Source organism: Chelon labrosus (assembly GCF_963514085.1).
Source record: "Chelon labrosus genome assembly, chromosome: 7".
NCBI lineage: Eukaryota > Metazoa > Chordata > Actinopteri > Mugiliformes > Mugilidae > Chelon > Chelon labrosus.
The window spans coordinates 12,708,277-12,731,562 of NC_140343.1; the positions used below are offsets into that span (position 1 = coordinate 12,708,277).

At 41.6% G+C, this 23,286-nt stretch overlaps 2 protein-coding genes across 4 annotated transcripts; both read left to right on the forward strand.

The window, feature by feature from the left end:
• The first annotated feature begins 805 nt into the window (after positions 1–805).
• Positions 806–7,429, forward strand: haus5 (HAUS augmin-like complex, subunit 5). The gene is made up of 19 exons (XM_084549115.1): positions 806–1,084; positions 1,188–1,250; positions 1,443–1,475; positions 1,737–1,761; positions 1,899–2,031; positions 2,384–2,543; positions 2,656–2,752; positions 3,089–3,177; positions 3,268–3,322; positions 3,419–3,525; positions 3,614–3,695; positions 3,809–3,963; positions 4,218–4,380; positions 4,590–4,670; positions 4,824–4,969; positions 5,131–5,227; positions 6,284–6,425; positions 6,548–6,680; positions 7,142–7,429. The coding sequence occupies exons 1-19, from the start codon at positions 987–989 to the stop codon at positions 7,245–7,247; spliced, it is 1,965 nt and encodes a 654-aa protein (XP_084405241.1). The 5' UTR covers positions 806–986; the 3' UTR covers positions 7,248–7,429.
• A 392-nt stretch (positions 7,430–7,821) lies between these two features.
• On the forward strand, positions 7,822–22,510 carry sin3b (SIN3 transcription regulator family member B). Of its 3 annotated transcripts, none has more exons than XM_084549111.1 (19): positions 7,822–8,278; positions 9,568–9,674; positions 10,075–10,228; positions 11,391–11,756; positions 12,038–12,193; positions 12,700–12,828; positions 13,012–13,101; positions 13,222–13,373; positions 13,774–13,987; positions 14,476–14,592; positions 14,727–14,965; positions 16,076–16,259; positions 16,407–17,289; positions 18,276–18,445; positions 18,536–18,709; positions 19,124–19,216; positions 19,326–19,420; positions 20,896–21,094; positions 21,258–22,510. In XM_084549111.1, the coding sequence occupies exons 1-19, from the start codon at positions 8,168–8,170 to the stop codon at positions 21,492–21,494; spliced, it is 3,870 nt and encodes a 1,289-aa protein (XP_084405237.1). In that variant the 5' UTR covers positions 7,822–8,167; the 3' UTR covers positions 21,495–22,510. The 3 variants fall into 3 exon arrangements, with proteins under 3 accessions (XP_084405237.1, XP_084405238.1, XP_084405239.1); XM_084549112.1 differs by having other exon boundaries at positions 7,823–8,278; positions 13,255–13,373; XM_084549113.1 differs by lacking the exon at positions 7,822–8,278 and adding an exon at positions 8,702–8,857.
• The last annotated feature ends 776 nt before the right edge of the window (positions 22,511–23,286 follow it).

A 23,286-nucleotide genomic window follows, 5' to 3' on the forward strand; every position in this document is an offset into this window, starting at 1 on the left:
GACCAAAATAAATGGAAAACATCTTCAGGGTGTCCTTCACAGAACGAGCAATTTGCATCTTAGATGGGTAAATTCTGTGAATTATAAGTTTAGGCCTCCTAATTTAGAAAAAAATAAAGTTTGGTATGAAGTTCCAGACTGAAGATGGGTTGTTTTATTCAATTTAAGGTAATAGAGTCTTTTACAGGTATATTACAAATAAAAGGGATGTCACAATATTAAAGAGTAAGCAATTCACATTTCTTTATGTTCAAGCAAAATCCAGATGCAGCAGAGAAAGTATGTATCAAATCAATAGGTTAACGTATCTGCGAGACATTATTTTAAAAAAATATTATTAAATTATTAAAAACATAATTTTTTTTAAATAATGTCGTATCATCAGCCAGTTGATGATACCTCCTGTCCAAAAAGGTTCATTGAAGGTTGCCACGCATAATCCTCACATTCCTAGGGAAAAAAAGACACAAAAGGTGACTTATGGAAAGACATATATATATATATATAATGTGTATTTCATTTGTTAATAAATGTAACTATATAAAGGGTCAGTCATCTAATTTTTAATATGCTTAACATCCATTGACCATATAAAACAAGAAATATCACCAGTAATCACCATGGCAACCATCTCCGCAATTGCCATGACAACCATCATACCAGTTGGTGTCAGTATTTGGAATTTCCGCTGCCAGTAACTTTAAATAAACGTAGAAGAAGTAGAAAACGGAAGCGCAAACCGGAAATGTTCCGAGCGGGCGGGAACTTGGAAATTCGAGTGTTCAAAGTAAACAAATATTATTATTACGAATTTTACTTTGGTTTATTAGAATAAAGACAAATCTTTCACGGGCGCGGTGTAATTTCAAGGACTGTAATCGGCTAAATGCTGCCAGCGACTGAAGCAAACTACCCTAGATGACAACGCTAGCTAACTATTGTTGACAGGTTTAGCTAGCCCGCTGCAAGTTGTTGTTGATGTCAGGATGGCGGACAGAAATCTTGTGATGGAGTTGAAACGCTGGGCGACGGAAGAGTTTAATCTCCCCCCGGACAGCCTGCCTCATGACAGCTATTTTAAAACGTGAGTATATAACGTTGCTTTACCGTTTATTAGTGTATTACTTGAACTTCTTTACAATTAAAAATGTGCAACTTTGAACTAATGCTGATGATTTGCTTTCCAGGCTCTGTGTTGGCACAGGAAAGTCAATATGGAAATATATAATCCAACATGTTTATCAACAGAGGTCAGTTGTTGTTCTTTAACCTCTTGGTCATTAACCTAATGCCTAGAGTGCTGCTGATTTAATCTATGTCTTCCCATAAATCACCTTATCGTTTGTAAATAAACTGCAGTCCCTCGCCTGTATGGATCTCACGTTGATGAGGGAAAAACAATTAATTGTAGCTTATTGACTGTCTTTTTTTTTTTTTTCTAGGAATGTGAGGATTATGCGTGGCAACCTTCAGTGGTATCCTTTTTGGACATGACTGAATATTTTGTGGACTTCTCAACTTCATGTCAGATTCTAAAGTTCAATGAGAGATTACTCAAACCGGAGACAACCGGTCTTTTCCTCACTACTCCCTGCATGTTAAGAACATGGTCAGCGTGTGAAGAGTCGGCACCTGTCTAGAGCAGGATTTATGCTGTTTTTAGCCATGTTGTCCAATAAATGTAGACTTTATACATTCTAATATCCAGTAATCTCCTTAACATTTTGATCTTCAAGGTACAAAGTACTACAAGATAACGAGGTAGGTTACAATTTGTTCCCCCCTCCCCCCTGTAGTTATAAATTATTTATTTTCTGTGATCTCACTAGTGATTAACAAACCCGCGTTTCAGTATACAGAAAGCGTGTTTGTGTCAATTGGTATGTTTGCATGTTCAGCTCAAGGATGCTGAGGGTCAGAGCGAGACTGCAAAACGGAGAGAGCTCCAGAGGAAGATAGAGCAGGTGAAAGCTGAGATCAGTCACCTGGACTCTCAGATCAGTGGAACAGGGGAACAGGTGGCCGCACAAGGTTAGTCACTCATGGTGTGGACGGGGCATCATTTGTGATTAATTCTGTTTATTGTATTATATTTCATTTTAAAATATCGAGTGAGTACTAACTTTAGAAGAGAATACAAATATTTCCATTTTCCGATACTTATTATTTTTGTCAATAAGATACATGTTTACATATCTATTAAAATATCAGAAAACTGTGATAAAGATGTTTTGAGGTCTCAAGGAGTCTCAAACCTTAATACTGTACTACTTAAGATACTGCAGGCAAATCTTTAGAGTTGACAAGATTATTTTCTCTTGAAATTTTCTGTGTTTGAATAGTTGTAATATTGCTGAGGATTTCTATTTCTTTTATAATACAGAACAGTCAATCAGTCGTACCTGGGCCCAGATGGAGGACTGCAAACGCAGAGAGCTGTTCCTCCAGGCCTTCGGGCAGCGTAGCGTCGAGGTCCGCAATGTGCTCTCTGAAGACATGCAAAAAATCAGTGGGCACTGTCAGGAACTGGAACAGATGTCTAGGTAAGGCAAAAAAACAAAGCTTTTAATTGAGATCCTTTCCACATCTGTCACAAATCGCATAGAAATTCACTCTATTAATACGTACTCTTACTTTTGTTGTTTTGTGTTGCAGAAAATCAGAGATTGAAGTGGTGTTTGATGACAAGCCTTCCAGCAGTAGAGATGATGACAAGCTCAACTCCAAAGTAGCATCAGAGGCACAAGTCCTGGTAAGAGCTGCATAATACTGAGCTGAGTTTACAGTGCTCTTCATCCTGTAACCCTGAATATTACTGCTATTCATGTCTCAATCAGAATCTTAGGTGAGATGCATCAATTAATTATTCCTGGTCTTTTCTTGTCTAGACTAATTTCTTGTTATAATAGACCAAGGACACATGTTTTATACGTTTGATTTTCTTTTTCCAGCTTATTGACAATTCATTTAAAATTGGCAATGAGGAAAATAGTCAATCAGTTAGCAACCTTCACTAAAGTTAAATTCAGACAAACATACCTGCAATACTTGAATGAAATCATCAGTTTATTTTCTTTATTCCATTCAGCGTGAAGTGAGAGAGCTGTGTGATGAAAGAGTCCACTTCTTTCAGTCTTTACAAGAAAGTGAACTGAAAACACAGAACGCAGCCAAACAGTAAGGACCACAGTGGAAAGGTTATTTGACACCTTTAGTTTTTTAAATGTGATCTTCCTTTTTCAGTTCTTCTTTGTGTTTTTCTATCAGTATACCCCGTGAACAGAGGACTGCTTTGTTTCAGTACTGGCTGAGTGCTGTGGAGGTAGGCGTGTTTCACAAAATATTTTTCTACTCGTGTATTCTCTTATGTTCAGTGTTTGACCTTGATTTAACATGCTATTGCTTGTCATGTCACCAGAACATTTTGGCCAGTTACCCCCAAAAACATGTCCTCTCAGCGCTGCAATATTTAGCTTCACAAGAGCAGAAGGAATTACTAGATGCTCTGGATGTAAGACAACTGCGGTAAGACAACAACCAAATGATTGTAATCTCTTATCATGTTGTGTCAGCAGGTGTTTTCATTGTGATTCATTTTTGTGACATTCTGCAGGTTCCGATATGAAAACAATCACCTACTGGACGTGTCTACAGAAGAGGACAATGAGTTACCACCGGTTAATTCCCTCTTAGAGGTGTGAGACACGGACTAATATGAGTGTATAATATGACAATATTCAGGAAGTTCACACCAGAAGAAATTATGTCCATGTGTTTTGTTTTAATTGGTGTGTGTTTGTTGTTTCAGGCGGCTTGGGAAGAGGTGAAGCAGAGTTTGGTGGAGTTGGCCCAGACTCGCTCCAGAGTACAGCAGCTCAAAACCCAGTTGGAGGCCCGTAAGAAAGAGGCTGTGCAGGAGGTGTCTGTTATTGCAGAGGACCTACATGAAGACACCATGGCACTGTAAGCAGACTTACATCCATAGTCCATTCTTATTGAGCAATCTATAGTTACTCATTGAATAATACTGCACTTTGGGACAGAGTTTCTCATTATAGAAAATAAGTCAGATAAAATTAGAAAATTTTATTTGACCAATGCCTTAACAATAGGTTATCATTTAGTTGTTTTTTTGTTTCATTTTAGTTGCATTTTGTCTGTATACTCTCTTATTTACTTCGCTTTTTTATTTTTCTTGGACTTTGGATTGTTTTTAGTTCCACCCTTGATGTGGAACTGCAGTGTGCGATGCAGGCAGCAGCCAGGGATCATATCAGAGACCACTGTATCCAACTTGACCAACATGCCAGAAGCCGACAAGAGGCGCTAAGAAAACTCCATAGCCAGTGGCAAAGCATTCTGGACTTCAGAGAACTAGTGGTGAGAGTTAATGGACAAAACAAGACTTTTTTCTCTTTTGCCAGGCTTCTTTTCTTCTCCACGTATTGGTATCAGTTTTGTAAGTGTTGTTAAGAATATATATTTATATATGTGTAAAATTAAACCTATTGGTTTGATTTGTGAAGTCAAGGGCTGTCAGTATTTCAGCAACATGTCAGTAAGCATGTCTTACTCTTGTGTCTCTGCAGGATCTCAGACAAGAACAGATCAGAGGTTTGATTAAGGAGAACTCAACAGCCAAGACACAGCTGATTCATCTTCACAGAGAGGTCTGGATGTTCTCTATTTATGACTTTATGATTTTTTTCCCCTCCTTTCTGTGGTGAAACTAATGTTATGGTCTCCTTAGGGTAGAAGCTTTTTCCACAAAATCACATTTTTTATGGCATATCTTAAGGGTTTTCCCCTCTGTCTTATTTCAGATACAGGAATTCATTCAGAGCAATGTTGTGCCACAGTTTGAAGATGTCATCAGAGCTGCCAACAGTCTAAGAAACTGTGTTTCTAAGGAGGCCAAACAGCTGGGAACTGTTTCGCTTCTTTCTCTGGACCGCAGGACTGTTGAAGGGTAAGATTTTTGATTAAGTTTAGAGGTTTTATTTTATTTTAAATGTATAATTGAGATTGAATGACAATGGTTTTATACTGAAAATCAATACCTTAATCTAGGAGGGTACAGTTACTGTGCAAAAATAGAAAATAATTTTTCCTCTTTTTTTTTTTTTTCAGAATGCAAAGAATTCCTGCATCGTGGTTGTCCATCAATCGTTTGCTGTCCCCGACCTTCAGCAGCTTGTGTGAGAGCCTTGCATTTCCTTTGTACAAGGTTAGTGTTGGCGTACAGTGTTGTATAATCTGTTATAACAATGTCTTCTTCCCAGGGCAAGAATAAATACTCAAGTTAAACTGTTCTGTGTTCTGATTCAGGTACTCATTCATAATTGTGGTTCATTAATTAATTTCAAGCAATTTAATTTCAGCTACAGCTGTCCAGGAGCAGTTGTTGCATGTTACTCCCTCTCATTCCTGTCATCGGTCTCCTGACCACAGTGTCCCAAAAATAAAAGTAAAAAAGTGACTGTGATCTTGATCAATAGTATTGTGCAGTATTTTGAGATATTTTCCATTGCACATTACCAACAAGGGCATGTCTGACTGGTTCTGGATTCATTCTTCAGCTGACATTAGCCCAAATGTACAACCAGAGTCATAAAGAACTATCTTCATCTACAAGAAGAAGACACTGAAATGGACCAAATCTATAAGTCTTGAAAAAACAAGAGTGTGCAAGTGTACTGGGGAGCACGGTTTAAAAATGCTGTGTATGTAGATGGGAATGTGACAACTGAAACTGACAGATCAATATTGCAAATAAGCTGTTCAATTCATTTGTGTGTTTGTGACAGAGTACTTTATTTTTTAATTTAAACAACCGCGTATTTTAGTTCAGATGTTATTTAACAAAGTGCATTAGTGTTCATGAAGTGTAAATGTGTGTAAACAAATTAAATAGTTTCCCCATGATTGCTCTGAGTGGTTAGGATGCACACGCTGATCTGCACTCAGCTTCTGCAGTTGTGTTCATGTCTTAGCCTTAAGATGCTTATAAATATTACCATGCAGCCTCAGATCGGAAGTTTTCCTGTGAGTGGCTGCTATATTTCTACAGAAGTATTTTCTATAAAATTTGTGCAGGCAGTTGCTCTTTAAATGTTCCCAGAGGGGTTTTGATGAAGTGGCTGACAGCCATCATTTTCTGATTATCTTCAGCTCTTACAGCGTCTGTGTAATTTTTCCTTTTCTGCACGTGCAGTAAATTTCACTGAATTTCTTCTTCTTTGTCTTTCTCTCCCTTTGATGCAAACCAACTTTCCTCCCTCAGGCTCCAGAGGAGTTGTGTTCCCAGTCGCGTTCCCAGCAGCTCGAGCTGCGTTTTCTCCGTCAGTTACTACAACTTACTTCTGCTACTCTGCAGAAAACTAAGAAGGAAGTCGAGCAGCGGCTGCACACATCTGATCAAAAAGGTAATCAGGGGAACAGATCAAGAGCAGCTTTATCAGGCTGTTTCTATGTATCACTGGATGTCTAAATGAGATCTTTAGTTCTAGTAACAAAAATGTTGTCTGTCTACGCTATGCCCCCCTAGCTCTTCTGTCCAGAGTTATGGAGGAGGATCAGAAGCTTCTGAAGTCATTGGTACCACGAGTCAGAGGGCTCACCCAACGCTGTGCACAGGGCCTATCTTATGGGGACCAAGTCAAGACTGCAATCTCCTACTGGTGAGGCATATTTCTGAAGTAGATAGTCTATTTTAATACAGTAAGTGCACCCAATTCAGTAGTGTCCAATCTGGATGCATCATTTAATTTGTATTGTTAAACATTTTACATTATCTTGCTGAGATCTAGGTATCACCCCCCTAAGACACAGCTCTTTTCTGTCTAACCATGTTGACTGAACCACATCTACAAGTGAAAATAAAAGTGAACAGAAAGCCAAACTTTTCAAGAATATTTGCATCAAACAACCTAATTAGAATATGAAGATTTTTACACAAGTTTCCAAATGAGTTGTCTGGAAAACCTATGTTATTTTTGCATTTGATAATGTGTCTAATTTTGTACTCTTGCTGCTTTTATTGCACTGTTTTCCAGAAGGACCATGTTTTATTTTTAGTTCACGCCCTCACTCGTGTAGCTCTCTGGTTAATTTGTTGTTTTATGTGTGTCTTTACATGTAGGTGGGATAAACCAGCCCAGCATGTCCTGCCAGAGGTCAGTAAAGGAGGGCTGACTTATCAGCAGTGGCTGCAGAGGTGGAAACTAGCTGCCATGGCCTTCAGTTGAAAAATATGACGGAGCATATTTTAGCACCTTTCAGTGGCAAAATGACCACACAGCAGTAGATAGGAAATGCACAAATGGTGGTTGCTAAATCACGTTTACTCTGTTTCATACCCATCATCACTACTAATGGTTTTCAATGTGACAGTCATTAATAAATAATTTTAAATCCACATATTTGTTCTTGTGTCTTCCTTAAAAACAAAATGAAGTTGTGTCAGTTGTTCCTGGGTTGGGAAAACAAGCTAAGCCCAAGCTGGATTTGTTCACATGCCTCCTGGAGGAGCTGTAGATGTCTGTCAATAAGTCGGTGTTGATCAGTGTCGCAGTCCGGGCTCCGTCCATGGTTGATCTGGTATTTGTGGGCACAGTGTGGAGTGTGGTGTAGCCACGGTTAGCATGGAGCTACATTGTTCCTTTGTAGCAGTGAAGGGGGAGTGGAGCTATCTGATTCTTGTGAGCTTAGCTCCGCCCACCTTTGCGGCTGCGCAGTTCAATTTTTCACTCCTCTTTTTTTTCAATTTTTCACTCCTACTCGAGCTTCCGGACGCCAAGACAGACCGCTGCCGCCGAATTTAAAGAGACAGTCGATAGTTATTTTAAATACGATAAACGGCAACCATTGTCCCTGAGCTTATTTTCCGACGCTCCTTGCCTCAGCTTGTTTAATTCGATGGTGATGTTTAATCAAAGTCGCAGCGAGTAGCAGCTTGTCTGTCATCACCCTCCACTCTGCTGGATTTCCCGTCCTTTTTTCGCCTCTGTGCCCGCGACTGTCCAGCTAGGCAAAGTAGGGTTGCTTGCTGGCAGGCTGGCTTCCCGACCGAGAGCGAGGTTTGTCGGCTAGCCAACAACTGGAGGTAACACCGAAGCTTCCCTCTTAAGTTGTGGTAGCGGCTTCCGAGCCTCCCCTCGCCGGGATAATGGCGAAGATTCAGGCGCACAGCACCGCGAAGCAAATAAACCAAATCCAAGACAAGCCTTACGTTATAACACAAAAGCAAGTGCAGCAGCAGCACTTCCAGAAGCTGAAGGTAAGCAGACAACGGACACGACAAGGGAAAAGTCCCTCAGAGTCAGAACCATTTTGTTCGTCGCTTCATTGCATTTGAGGCTTTTCTCTTTCTCCCCTGTCGTCGAGAGTAGTGAGAGCAACGGCTGGCTAACGTTAGTTAGCTCGCTGGCCTATTAAAAGTAATTCATTGCTAAACAGCTAAACACTGACGTTTGAGGTTAGACGTGAACGCTGTAATTCATTAATAGATGTGTGAGTGACAGTCGGGTGACACAGTTAGAGATACTTTGTTATTTACGACACCAGCAGCAGCAGCAGCAGCTACAGAGCGCAGACATTAACTCAGACCTCGGTTGTGGGAAGTTCCTCCTTGTTCGTTTTTTTTTTTTTTTTTTTTTTTTTTCTCTCAGCCACCCTGAACAAAGTGGAGGACGTCAGCCAGGCTAGCCAAAGAACGGCTATTTCACTTGATTAGCGGCTTCATTACACATTTCTTTTGTTATCGCAGTGTTTTAATATAACCTAGTGCTCTTTGCCAACACGACACTGTTGGCAAAGGGACGAGCTGTGCTCCCGTGTTGTATGAATTTGTATGCGGGTAGGTGTTGTTAAGTGTTGGTGGAGTTATTATCGACAGTTGACTGGCTGTTGGCTAACGTTAGCTACAACAACCCTCTTCAGATATGCACTAGTTGTGACAATGCTTTGTGCGCAATTTCCCCGTCGCTGCCCGAACTAGCCCGGCAGATAAAGAAAGCTGTAAGGTGTTTTCTTGTATTTGCCCAGTTATTTATTTATGTATTTATTTATTTATTTGACCGTACAGCATGTACAGCTATCTAGGTGATCTGTTGTTGATGTAACACTTTAGCTGGCGATGAGGAGAGTAAACAGTCCCTGCATACGCTCACTTGCCATTTCATTAGGTAGACTAGTGAAAACAAATACATCCTTATACAGCAGTCGTCCACTAAATCTTAGCTTCATGAAGGTTATGGCATTCAGCATGTGATTAAAATGGCAGAGAGAGTTACATATTGTACCTTATGAGCTGGAAAGTGAGTGTATGTAAACCTTCCTCATAATGTTTAGCACTGATGAGATTCTGCAAACAAAAATGTTAATATATCTTACAGTTGTCGCATTTGAAGTAGGTTCACTGTAAAACCAGATACAAGACCAAGCGTAGCATTGCTGTGTTGACAATAAACATCTCTGTAAAGTCGTACAGGATGTTGTGGGAAATACTGAAACGTATTGTGACAAGTGACACTTTTTTTTTTTTTTCTCCTGTCTCTCTTCGATTAGGTTGAAGATGCCTTGTCATATTTGGACCAAGTCAAGATTCGTTTTGCAAATGATCCCGGCATATACAACAAGTTTCTCGACATCATGAAGGAGTTCAAGTCGCAGAGGTAAGAGTAAGAGAAGTTACAGAGTTTTAATAATACAGTTTGCTTGTGGCTGACCGCTGAGTATCCTCACTACTGTGTGTGTGTGTGTGTGTGTGTGTGTGGAGAGTGGATGGGTGAAATTCAGGAAACAAATTTCCATGCAGGACGTTAAACTAAATTTTATGAACTCTCGTACAGACGGTGACGTTTGAGCTTGTGAGCTGAGATTGATTACAAAACATATCTACCCAAAAATGAACCACACATTTCAGAGCTTATCAGTCAACATCCTATTTTGAAACTTAAGTTTGGGGGTTTTTAAATGTGCCTGTAAATTAGCATTTGTTGTTTTTTTGAAATGTATTTTTTTCTCTCTGTCGTCCACACAGCTAAAATGTCTTGTCTCCTCTCTCTTGAATAGCATCGACACACCAGGGGTGATAAACCGTGTGTCACAGCTCTTCCATGGGCACCCAGACCTGGTCTTGGGCTTTAATGCCTTTCTGCCACCTGGGTATCGGATAGAGGTCCCCAAGAATGGGGTGGCTTTCCTCCAGTCTCCTTTCTCTACACAGGTAAGCCCATGCTCTCACAGAAGAAGTCAGTACATCCTGGAAACTTGTGTTTTATTTATCTTCAAAGCTATAAAAAATGTATCAGTTCATCATGCTCACGGTGTTCTGAAAACTACTGTATGTTTACTCCAGCAGAACTTTTAAATTCTTAAGAAGGAACAAGTGTGCTTCTGCTGCAGTGACATTCAGCTGAATGGTCTGCCTCACAAAAGCCCCCAACGAAGGTTTCACAACAAAGTCTTGCAGCAAATGTGCCAGTCAAATAGTTATATAAGAAACATAACTTAAATTCTCACTGAAAGATCCAAAATTTGCAGAGCTGCACTTCTAACAAACAATTTCTAGCAAAGTTTGATTCTTAAAGTATATACTTCAGCTGCAGTTTGATGTCATAACAACCGCAACAAAAACGCTATTGCTTTCATCCAGTGTGATTCAATACTGATTCAAAGCGATTTTCTTAGCTCGCATTCAGTTTTAATTCGTTTCACATTTGGTTCTGACAGTGCTGAAAGTTAATGCTGAGGCCTCTTTCAGTTTTTCAGTTTAACATGCTGCATACTTTTTTTGTTTTCTTTTTTTCAAGCAAACCGCCACGAACCAAATGTTCTCCTTTCAGAAGAAAACATCACTGGCATTTAGGAAATGGATGACTTGATAAAAGAGAGGAAAAAAAAGAGTTGAGGCAAAAAAAAAGTAGCACAGAATGATTGTAAAGATTTGCACTGTAACTTTTTTGACACACACATTCAGAGCATGCTTTCACATGCTTTGAATGTGTTTTGCCAAAAACGGTCACATCAGAGTCCTGTATTTTCTTTTCAAGGAATTATATAACTTTATATATCATCCACCATTTTATTTTATTAATTTCTAGTATGATATTTAGTACATACTGCTTTGAAATAATCCCACAATGTAACCATGAGGTACATAACAATCCTACCATACAGTGCACCCCATTTACACATGCAAAACATTTTAAATTCACTTTTTTCCTTAAATTATTTTTTAGTCTCCATATTGCTCCAGCCAATAGAAGTGCATGTACTGTGTTGGCAAATATGTATCCCTAAATCTTTACAGAGTTGAATGCAAGTTTGATTAAGACACCTTCATGCAGCTTGTCATCTTTCTAACATCTTTCTTCTCTTCCGTTCAGGTATCTCCAGGCCAGCAGGGGAAGAGTCTAACCACCCCTGCAGTGGCTGCGACCTCAGGTAGTGCCTCTGCTGCCCCCACTGAAGCTGGACCTGCCCAAACCAGTGAAGTCAAAGCGGCCTCGTCAGAGTCCCTACCGTCCTCGGCCTCAGCAGGACCTCCAGAGCCTCCCAGCAGACTTTCTCTTCCCCTGACTAGCAGAGAAAGCCAGAATCAGGCAACCACCTCGTCTGTGTCACCGCCGGCCTCGGAGACGAGCCCGGTGGAGTTTGACAGTGCCATCAGTTACGTTAACAAAATTAAAAATCGTTTCCTCGACCACCCTGAGATTTATAGAGCCTTCCTAGAAATTCTTCACACATATCAGGTATGTATCTCTGTTTGCCTCAAAGACTCTGACTGAGATGTATTTGTCACCAATATTACAGCGACGGAAAAATAGCTTTTACTTATTTGATACTGGAACCAAACTGTGAAACAAATGTTATAGATTGAGTGTCAAATTTCTGCGACAGCCTGTTCCTTGCAGGACAGTGACAGCATTCCTGTCTCCAACATAACTGCCCATGAGTACCAAAGGAACTACTCTATTTCTCTCAAACAATTTTGAGTCTTCACTTTTTAACACCATTCACTCTCCTGCCACAGAAAGAGCAGCTGGAGGTGAAGGAGAGTCGAGGCAGCCGCGGCAGCAGTGGGATGACAGAAGATGAGGTGTTTTCTAAAGTTGCCAGTCTCTTCAAGGGACAGGAGGACCTGCTGGCTGAATTTGGACAATTCTTACCTGATGCCAAGAGATCGCTGGTCAGTCAAGTAGTAACACATAAATAATGTTCCCCTTCAGAAACAGATAATTATCTAAAAGATTAGAACGCAAGCAATTTGCACTTGCAGACTAGGCAACAAGTCAACACTTTTTCTTTTTCTTGTGTTATAAATTTAGCTCAAAATTGAATTGCCAAGAAGATTTTTTTTTTATTTCCAGACTGTTGCTTGAAAATGTCATACAGATAATTATTTAATTTAGTCAGTGCTGAATAAAATACAAGTTTTTCCATTGGAAATAGTAATAGAAAGTGCATGATTAAGACATTACCATTCAAAAGTACCAAAAAGTCAGAAGCAAATATTTGGCTTTTTTTTTTTTCTTTTCTATGATAAGCTTTTGAACTTCTGCATTTTTTTCAGTTTCCTGACACTTATCAGAATGAAGAATCAGTTAATACATTTTTTTTTTTTTGTAGCCAGCCATCTTTAAAGAAGTATAATTTAAATTTTCCCATCTGTCCTGTGTGTTTTTTCTCCGGTAGTTCACAGGGAGCTCGCTGACAGGGGGGAAAGAGCAGCTGAAAAGGCCGGACGAAGAGGACATAATAACCAAACAGAACAAAAAGAGACCCAGGCCCATACTTCTGCAGCACATGTCCCCACTGCTCAAGGTAAAGTCTCTATTCAGAATAACTGACTTGGGCAATGCACAAATGTCATTGATGTCTAAAAGTTTCAGCAGCACTCTGTCTTCCTAAAAAGCAACTCAAATCCTGCGACTATTATTTCTAAATTTTAGAAAGATCCATTAAATAGTTTCATGGGGATATTTTTATTTTTTATTTTTTTTAAAGAAAAAAATGAAGTATTCCTGTACCAAAGATCAGTCCTTTGCTGCGGTTGGCAAACATGGAGTCTTAAGAGAATTCTCCTTCTTTGATAAGGTGAGACATCAGTTTTTATGACTGTAATGTTAATTCTTCTTCCTCTCTGCTTTATACACTTCCTTTCTTTTTCTTCACTTCCTCTGTTGTTGTCTTTGCATTATTTTATGAAGTGAACAGTCTAATTTCCTTGTCAATCGACGAATCATTCAGGTTCGCCGCCTTTTTAAAAGCCAGGAAGTGTATGAGAACTTCCTTCGCTGCATCGCCTTGTTTAACCAGGAGGTTGTTTCTGGAGCTGAGCTGCTACAGCTAGTCACTCCTTTCCTAGGGTGAGTGGATGGAAGGATAATTGAGCTGGATAAATGTGTGAAATTGCTGGATAAAATGAGAAAAGTGGATGCACAAATGAATTAATACAGACACAGCGGGGGGGCCTGACAAAAGTCTTGATGCTAATGTCTAAGTCCTCTAGAAGAGGCTTTAAGGCATTAGAGCAGGGAGGGGCAATACATGTTAAAATGTAGCTTTTTAAAAAGACTTTAAGGTCAATTTAAGAATTTGTAACGTTATATCTAAATGTTAATGATATGACCATTACCGTTGCATAATAATAACAATGTCTACAGCACAGTCAGATTATTATTATTATAATGGTAAATATTTGACTGTAGGCCAGCTGGTCTTCTCTTGATTTATCTGTCATTCATGACTTCATCCGTCTTCTTCCAGGAAGTTTCCTGAACTGTACACACAGTTCAAGTCATTTCTGGGGGACAAAGAGCTCTCTCATGCTGTGTCGGGGCTGTCGGATCGCTACATGGAGGGGGGAGGGGGCAGGGAGGTGGATTACGCCTCCTGCAAGCGCCTAGGGTCCAGCTATAGAGCACTGCCTAAGACCTACCAGCAGCCTAAATGCAGCGGGCGCACTGCACTGTGCAAGGAGGTACACCCACTTACGTTTTACTAAAGAGATTTCACTAGATTATTGCATGGCTTAAAGATTTCCTGTTGTAGGCAACGTTTTTGTGAACTTTTAGTGTCAAATGTAACGTGTCTTGAGGTCTAACAAACCGCTGAATTCATTTTGTTCCTCATAAAACACTTGTTGATTTTTCTCATAGGCTCGAAAGAAATTTGGTTGATATAATTTTGTTCATGCAAGCAGTTTTCTTAATTCCCGCCTTTGCTGGTGTACTGCTGCATTTTTCTAGTGCATTACTGCCACCTGTAGATCAGTAAAACATTGTGTTGCCAGTGACAGGACTGTGCCTTTGGTCACCCACACACTTGTGTATCTAAGAAAAACAGGAACCCACTCATGAACACATTGAACCCTGGCAAATGAAAGATGATATAATTGTTTTTCCTGTAGAAAAGAGCTTCCCATTGGTGACGGTTAACTTAATACATCTTCATGTTGTATGTGTTCAGGTATTGAACGACACCTGGGTGTCTTTCCCCTCCTGGTCAGAGGACTCCACCTTTGTCAGCTCGAAGAAAACTCCTTATGAAGAACAGCTGCATCGCTGCGAGGATGAAAGATTTGAGGTATGTCAATTTTGACAAGGGTTCGATTTAAGTTGATAAAAAAACTTTGTGCAAACATCACAACTTGCTCAGTGTTTCTTTTTCTGACCTTTCTGATTTTAATGGAGTTGTCTGTTTGTCTGTCATACTTGTAGCTGGATGTTGTTTTGGAGACGAACCTGGCTACCATCAGGGTGTTAGAGAGTGTCCAGAAGAAGTTGTCTCGCCTGTCTCCAGAGGACCAGGACCGATTCAGATTAGACGACTGCCTGGGCGGCACCTCTGAAGTCATCCAGCGCCGTGCTGTGTATCGTATCTATGGAGACAAAGCCCCTGAGATCATTGAGGGACTGAAGAGGAGTCCTGCTACCGCTGTGCCTGTGGTGCTGAAGAGGTCAGTTCTGTCTCTTTTTGTTTGGATTCTAATACCTCAAACCTCACCAGCGTCTGCAGGGACATGTGTCATGTTGTGAAGACAATTTAAGGATTCTTGCGTACTTTATACTTTTATAAGCACGTGCAATAACGTTATTTTATCATTATTTTCATGGATTTTAATTTTGATGTCATTGTGAATGTGTTGATTGAAGTTAGAGCGTGTTTTCATTTATCTTGCCAGCTGGGAGGTTTAAGCAGTATGATGGATGTGTTTAATTGCATCAGTAAGTGGCAGAGAGCACCATCAGTAAGGGTTAAGAGCGTTCTGTGACCGCTTGTCCTGTGAAGGGTCGCGACTGTCCCAGCTGTCATCGGGCGGTAGGCTCAGCAGCACAGGGCTAACACAGAGAGACAGACAACCATTCACACTCACATGCACACCTACGGCCAATTTAGAATCACCAATTAACCTAATGAGCATGTCGGAGTACCCGGAGAGAACCCACGCAGACACAGAGAGAGCATGCAAACCCCACACAGACCTAGTTGGCCAATGGATTTGAACCCAGAACCTTCTTGCTGTGAGGCATCAGTGCTGACCACCATGCCGCTGTTCCGCCTAGCTTAACAAATCAGTGCTTCGGAAATGGGAGTGATGAAAGAAGTGTCAAGTAAAGGGGGCATACTAAACAGGCTCTTCTTATTTTCATCTCCACCTGATTTGAACATTGAAATACACAAATATTTTCACAACATGACCATCCAGAATTGACCATCAGGTTTGTAGCTCTTCCTAGCTAATCCTAGCTCTTCCAGTTTTCCCTTGTCACTGCCAGATAGATTTCTGCCACCTGCTGGAGAGTTTTTTCCTTTCGCGCAGGCACGTAACATATGCGCCAGCTGGTCATTGTCTGTAGTTTTTACGATGTGCTCAAGTGCAACTTTTTGGCCCAGACATTAGTGATTTTAGGGAGTGTCCCAGTCATCCCTCTTGTCAGGTAGTCTTTTGATGTGGTTTGTTGTGTCTGGGCCTTAGGACTCTTATATAAATGGGCAGAGGTCCCGGTGCGCCCTGTCACAAGCGTTTAGTAATGTATCTGCATTAAAGCTGTGTTTTCCTCTCCAGGTTGAAAGCAAAGGAGGAAGAGTGGAGAGAGGCTCAGCAGGGTTTCAATAAGATATGGAGGGAGCAGTATGAGAAGGCCTACCTGAAATCTCTCGACCACCAAGGAGTCAACTTCAAACAGAATGACATGAAAGCCCTTCGGTCAAAGAGTCTCCTCAATGAGATTGAAAGTGTCTATGATGAGGTAAAACTTCTTATCTTCCATCGTTAATGGTGATGAAAAGATGTCAAAGGATATTCTTGTATAATTTGTGAGATATGTTGTAGAATTAGATTTTGGACACTTTCCTCTTCCTGCATTTTTCACAGTTTTATTTTCTCCCTATCACAGCGTCAGGAGCAGAGCACAGAGGAGGGCGGAGTTGGCCAGCAGAGCCGTAATGGCTCAGGTGCGGCCTCGTCCAGTGAGCCTCACATGGTGTTTACATATGATGACAAACAGATCCTGGAGGACGCTGCCTCGCTCATCATCTACCATGTCAAACGTCAGCCCACCATCCACAAAGATGACAAAGACCACATCAAGCGCATCATCCAGCACTTTGTCCCCGACCTGTTCTTCTCCCGCCGCGGTGAGCTCAGCGATACTGAAGAATGGACAGATGAGGAGGTTGAGCCTGAGGATGGGAGAGAAAGGGGAGGAGGCGGAGCTGCAGCGGCAGCAGCAGCAGTTGGGGGAGGAGGAAATGGTAATTCTAACAATGCACCAGGAGCAGCAGCAGCAGCCACAGGTAGTCAGTCTCAGCCCCAACCCGCCCAGTCACAATCCCAGACCCAGTCACAGCCACAACACCACCTCAATGGCGAGTCCAGGAGAAGGCGCTGCAGCCCACCCCAAGCTGCCGACACCGAGGCCTCCACCACTTCCAGTAGCATGAGCCAGCCTGCGGGGACCGCCTCGTCCACCCCTGGGTCTACACCCATGGAGATGGGTTCAGGTGTGCCTGGGGAGAAAGTTGACCTGCGCGACCCTGAAGCAGAGCACCAAAAGGAGCTGGACGGCGTCTACAACCTTTTCTTCGTCAACAACAACTGGTACTTCTTCTTGCGGCTCCACCAAACTCTGTGTTTGCGGCTGCTGCGGGTTTACCAACAAGCTGAACGGCAGCTGCTGGAGCACCGAGCTGAGCAGAGCAGAGAGAGGCTGCTGATGGCAGAGGGAAGGAGGGAAAAGGCATGTGACCTCGCCATGGAGCTCCGCCTCAAACAGCCCAGTGAGTTCAGTTGTTTAAGGTGACTTAGTGTAAGCAATTAAGCTCTGTGGCTGTGCAGTCCATGAAGCATGATCATGAGCTGTGATAAATGACCATGAAAATCAGAGAATTACTTTTAATAATGCGTCCACATTTAAATCTGATGTTGGATGACCTGAATAATAGTGCTTCAGTCTTACTGTGTGATCAAGTGAAGGATGTTTTGATTCAAGGTGTGTTCAAAGATTGATGCCCTTTGTTTTTGCTCGTATAGCACCTGAAACAGCGTGGCTTTGAAGACAGAACATGAAGAAACCACTTAAAGATGATAGACCTCCTACTTGTATAGGTCTTTATATGATTGACACTGGTTAGAAACTTACTTTAGTGTCTTATTTTATTTCAGCTGGGGGCATGGTGGTGCAGTGGTTAGCAAGAACGTTCTGATTTCGAACCAGCCTGGGACCTTTCTGTGTGGGGTTTCCATGTTCTCCCTGTGCCTCTGTGGGCTCACTAAACGAATGTGTGAATGTTTCTTTTTGTAAGCCTTGTGATAAACTGGTGACCTGTCCGGGGTGTACCCCACCTCTCGCCCGATGATAGCTGGGATAGGCTCAAGCCCCCCCCCCTCCTCCCCCTGCAATCCTTTTGAGGATACGTGGTAATAGATAATGAATGAGTGGATGAATATTATCTTGGTTAAGGTGGAAGTGTAGCACAATATCTGTATTTGGTGTTCTGATTTGCAGGAGCTGTTTTGTATGTCGAGGATATATTTGAATTGCTTTTAGACTGTGGGCCCCTAATCCTAAATCCTAAAGAAAGCAGTTTATTCTCACATTTAAGTTGTAGCCATCAAACGTTTGGCGTTTTTTTTGTATTTATAGGTCAGCACAAAGATGAGCACAACAGACTGAATGAAAGGGTGCCCAGAACAGATTCACTGTGTCTCCTATTTCCGTGCAGATGACTTGGCTACAACATGTGACATCCCTTTACTTCCACAGGTGAGGTGGAGTTGGAGGAGTACTACCCAGCCTTCCTGGATATGGTGCGCAGTCTTCTTGATGGCAACCTGGATTCAACACAGTATGAAGACACACTGAGAGAGATGTTCACCATCCACGCTTATATCGGCTTCACCATCGACAAGGTTATCCACAACATCATCCGGCAGGTAAGAAAAGCTGAGCGTTTGTGTCGAGACAACTAAGACATTTACAGCATTTAAAGAGTTATTATCTAATCCCTGATGCTTTGACTTCAGCTGCAGCACCTGGTGAGCGACGAGGTGTGCCTGCAGGTGGTTGATCTTTACCTGGCGGAGAGGAAGCGGGGGGCAGCAGGGGGGAACCTGTCCTCACAATGTGTTAGGGCCGCTTGGGAGACCAGCTACCAGTGGAAAGCGGAGAGAGTCATGGCTGAAGAAAACTGCTTCAAGGTGAGAATGGTGAACGTAGTATTACACATGTGTCCCTGAAGCTGTTGTTTGGTGGAGTGAAGCTATTTTATATCATCATCATCATCCGTTTTCTCGGCAGTAGAAATACGCTGCTTGGAGCTGTTCAGGTATTTTTTTTCATTCAAGGTTTTTTTTATGTAGCTGTTTCCAGTTTTTAAACTTCACTGGTGTTTAGCCATATTAGCTTAGTCATGCCAGCCGGTTGTGTTACAGCACTGTAAACTGTTTCTTTAATGTCTTTGGTTGCATTGCCAAAACTTCTTGTACCCTTCTCTTGCTTTGATAAGTGATGTAAACATTAATATCTTGTAAAAATACAAACCTGCTTTTATCCAGTTGTTGTGAGTTGACTCTCTAGTGACCTGCTTTTGTTGTCTTGTATTCTTTCCTCAGGTGATGTTTATCCAAAACAAGGGCCATGTGACAATGACCATCGAGCTGCTGGACACTGAGGAGGCCCAGGCTGACGACCCTCTGGATGTTCAGGTAAATGCATGTTTTAAAAAGATTTATAAACTCACTTCCACTCACAAACATTGAAATTAATATTCAGAAGTTAAACATTGATTCAACGTATTGTTCTGTCTCCTCTCAGTGCCTGTCGAGCTACATGGAGCAGTTTGTTGGAACAGAGTCCAGTCTGTGCTCTCAAGCAGAGGGCTACTTCTTCAAACCTGTATTCCTGCCCAGGTATGGCCGTTAAATGAGACTTGTTATCTCTACACAGCTGATAATTACAAAATGACCATATAGTTAGTTCAGCATCTGTGTGACAGTCTTGACTAAGAAATAATAATCCCCTGCTGATCAGTAAAACATTTTTTGCAGGGCTCAGTCGGGTTACAAACAGATGTTTATGGGTTTAGTGGTCTTCATTAACATAGTGCTTCACTATACACTCCATATTAGTGCACAGTTTAAGGTCAAAACATTGTCTTTAGCTGAAATTTTCACAACAGACGATGTGGTCCATCAAAAGCGTCTTTGTAAGGTTTATTGACTGAACTTTAGTCAAAGCCTTTTAATTTAATTAGAGAGCTTTAGCACCAAAGGAAGGGGCTGAGAATATGGCTCATGTTTTAAGTTTAATTAATTGTTCACTTGTGCCAGTCATTATACTCCTGTTAAAGGAACAGTGTGTAGGATTCAGAGGGATCTAATAGCAAAAATAGAATATAGTGTTCGTTTGTTTTTTTATTAATTATAATCATCAGGGACTATAAATTGAATTATTTTTTTTCCAGTCTGGGAATTCATCAATTTTCGTTTGATGACTTAGCTTCTGGTTGCAGTGACCAGTGTTTGAGTTGCGGTGAAGCCAGCAGATATCTGGATATCTTGTTATCAGAGTCAGGATTGTTCTGTGTGACGCTCATTGTTTACACATGAGAATGGAGCTGGAGTTAAGAGACAACGTGTACAACTGGACAGTTTACACTCAGATTACAGTTTAAAACCTCTACAACATTGTTTAAGGGTTGTGCTTGACAAATGTGTTCGCTTGCTTGCCAAGAGGATAAGACGGGACCATCGTCTTTCACTCTCCACACTGACTGTTTAGCTGCATGCAACTAGAACTGTCTCAAACGTGATTGGCAAATGCTACAAATTATAATATTTGTGTGCAGAGATTAGTGATATTATTTTTATCATCTTGGAATGAGCAGTATCTTCGTAGGGAGGAGGTCCTCTTCCAGGGAGCCCAACTTGTTGAGCTGGCATGTTTTTCTGCTGTAGCCCAGAAGAGACGAACACTGACTCTTGAGAGGGCTTTCACATTTTCATGTTGAAGTTTTGCTCGTGGTTTTGGCTCTCCTACAGGCTTGGAAAGGAAAGGATGAGGGAGGGGTATTCAGTTGGTTACAGTCTGTAATCTCACCACTAGATGTCACTAGAGCACACACGCTGAATGAAACCTATATTTATATCCTGAACATATTTTACAAATTTGATCTAAACAAAAGTGTTCTTTTGAATTTTCACACTTTCCATACACTAGCCATATTTATATATTCTGCTTGTTTGACTTTGGGGTGGGGATATACAAGAGGGTTACCAAGGCAACCAGAGCTATAAGCAACAGGTGTTACATGTGAATAGTGCTTTATAGCGTTAACAGCCATATGTTTTAGGATCTAATAAATGTGGTTTTTCCTTCCCGACAGGAACTTGCGTCGCTTCCGTCGCTGGCAGGTGAGGCAGGTGGAGGCGATGCGCTGCAGGAGAGAGTGGCACCGCCAGCTGGGCGTGGAGAACGCCGGGAGTCTGGACTGTCGATTTAAACTCAACACTCACAAGATGGTGTTTGTCATGAACTCGGAGGACTACATGTACCGCCGAGGGGCACTGGTCAAGGCCAGGAAGGTAGGCAGGAGTCTGTGTTTAATTTTAGGCATCGGTCTACGATGTGTGTGCTGTCAGTGCTCTGCTGAATGTGAGCACAACATCGAGAACACCCGACCGTGCTTGTTAAATCCTGTTTGGTGTCTCACAGACGAGGCTCTGACAGTTTTTCCTTCCTCCACAGTCGCAGCACAGAGTGGCAGCGAACCAGCATGAACGGTTTGACAAGTGGCACCAGGGCTGGCTGGCCAATCACGTAACGGCCTCAGCTGAACGCTCCGTGCAGAACTGGCTAATGGGCGAAGAGGAGGAGGACATCATCCCCTGCAAGACTACCTGCTTGTCGACTGAGTTGAAAGGGCAAGCGGTGAACAGATACCAGGTTCATTACAGCAGTAGCAAAGCCCCGTCCTCGCCATAGAGATGGACCCACAGTACGCACACACAGGTAAATGCATGGACTTACAGGACATCCATACACTAAACACAAACAGCTGCAGTCCCGTTTCTCTACCTTCCTCCACAACATGCTCACTCGTTCACTTTTACTCATGGCTGAAGAAACTGGCAGGAACAAAGTGAGTCAGTGAATGAGTGCGCAGCGTGAGGAGTGTTGATGTGGAGACGAGGACCAACAGACAGTGGAGTAATCAATGAGTGAACTTGGCCCTGATTGATGGGACGAGACGGACACAATGGCACAAACGGAGTTCATCATCGTCAGCATCTTCATCATTCTAGCTTCTCTGGCACTAATGTTGGTAAGACTGACGGACAGACGGTTTGATCACGAGAGAAGTCATGAGATCATGGAATTTGTTTCAGAAATGTGAATGTCTGTTTTTCTTTTTCTTTTTAAGTCAAGTGTAGTTTTTAGCTTCTGAAGCCAGACAGCCTTCTGCTTATTGGTTGGTTGGTTTATGTGTGTTTATATGGAGAGATAATGGTAAACGTGTGTATGTATGTGTATCCTGCTCTCTTCATTTTGTCTGTTTGTAGGTCCAGAACAGGCCCTGCAACTATAGTAACTGCATCATAACTGTATGTGCATATATACAACAGGGGCCCTGTATTTTTATATATGCATCTACACGAGTTGATTGATACAACTAAAGATCATGTGGTTCCTTACAGTGTTTGCTGTCAGCCAACTCTCGATGTTTGTGTTTTGTTATTTTGTATTTTTCCCTTTTTTGTGTTGTAGCTAAACAAGTTATCACCAGGGCAACACGCAGTCCTTAAAATGAATTGGTTTAATATTGATGAAGCAGTCAAATTATGTATCATATTCATTTCACCAAATGTTTACTTTGCATTGTCCTTTTTTTGCATACTGACATTGAAAATAAAAGCAAAATATCAGTGTTAAAATAGAATGTATAACATTTATCCTGTATCAGTTATCAGAAAATAAACAACCTAGTTGTGACCTTCTTAGATGTTGACTGGCAGGTTGTTTGTTGGCTTGAGAGAGACTCGTTGGACGCAACCTGCTGAACTTAGTTTTTCGGCCACTCTGTTTGTTGGAGTGGTTGCATCAACAACTAGAAGCAGATAAAGTCAACACAAACTAAAGTGCTGCAGATAAAAATCAGATTAATACGGTGCAAGTGAATATATGCAACTCTAAACTAAATATGAGGAGATCCATAAAAGTGTGTTATATTTCACTCAGAGCCCACTTGGATGATGGTGAAGCACCTTCAAGAAACCCAGCAAGTCTAGTTGCCTTTGTATTAGCCTTGTTTGTGAATATACCCTGAACTGGACGACTGAGAATCATCACAGATCTCATGTCTCATGGTTGTCCTCAGCACATGGCGGTTACAGCTGCCATGGCACTTTTCTATGAGGATACATTTGGGTCAAAATACAAAATCGAGCTTATACTCACTTTATTTGCTCAGACTGAAATCTCCAAAAAATGCTATGAAACAAGACGCTGCGGTGAGACTGTTTTTTTAACTGCGGTTTCCAGGGTCAGGATTACACATTTTCCTTCTGAACGGCAAAAGGCTGTTTTGCTGGATCATGAGGGCCTTTTTGGTTGATGATTCATCACAAAGTTAAATATGTGCATGCTTCCTCTCTGCCAAGAAGCAAGGATTTTCAGGATGATTAATTTCTTCTGGTTGGCATGCCGAAATGTAACTGCGTCAGACTCTGTCTGCTCACCGGGAGTCGGATCACATCCCCTAAACGCTGCCTTTGGA

What these genes read in the sequence shown, in the direction of transcription:
- haus5 (XM_084549115.1), top strand. Translation starts at nt 987, where the DNA reads ATGGCGGACAGAAATCTTGTGATGGAGTTGAAACGCTGGGCGACGGAA. An exon ending in TGATTCATCTTCACAGAGAG is followed by an intron (nt 4,671 to 4,823) that starts GTCTGGATGTTC and finishes GTCTTATTTCAG; the next exon opens with ATACAGGAATTCATTCAGAG. An exon ending in GACCGCAGGACTGTTGAAGG is followed by an intron (nt 4,970 to 5,130) that starts GTAAGATTTTTG and finishes TTTTTTTTTCAG; the next exon opens with AATGCAAAGAATTCCTGCAT.
- sin3b (XM_084549111.1), top strand. Translation starts at nt 8,168, where the DNA reads ATGGCGAAGATTCAGGCGCACAGCACCGCGAAGCAAATAAACCAAATC. An exon ending in AGTCTCCTTTCTCTACACAG is followed by an intron (nt 10,229 to 11,390) that starts GTAAGCCCATGC and finishes TCTTCCGTTCAG; the next exon opens with GTATCTCCAGGCCAGCAGGG. An exon ending in GTGCCTGTGGTGCTGAAGAG is followed by an intron (nt 14,966 to 16,075) that starts GTCAGTTCTGTC and finishes TTTCCTCTCCAG; the next exon opens with GTTGAAAGCAAAGGAGGAAG.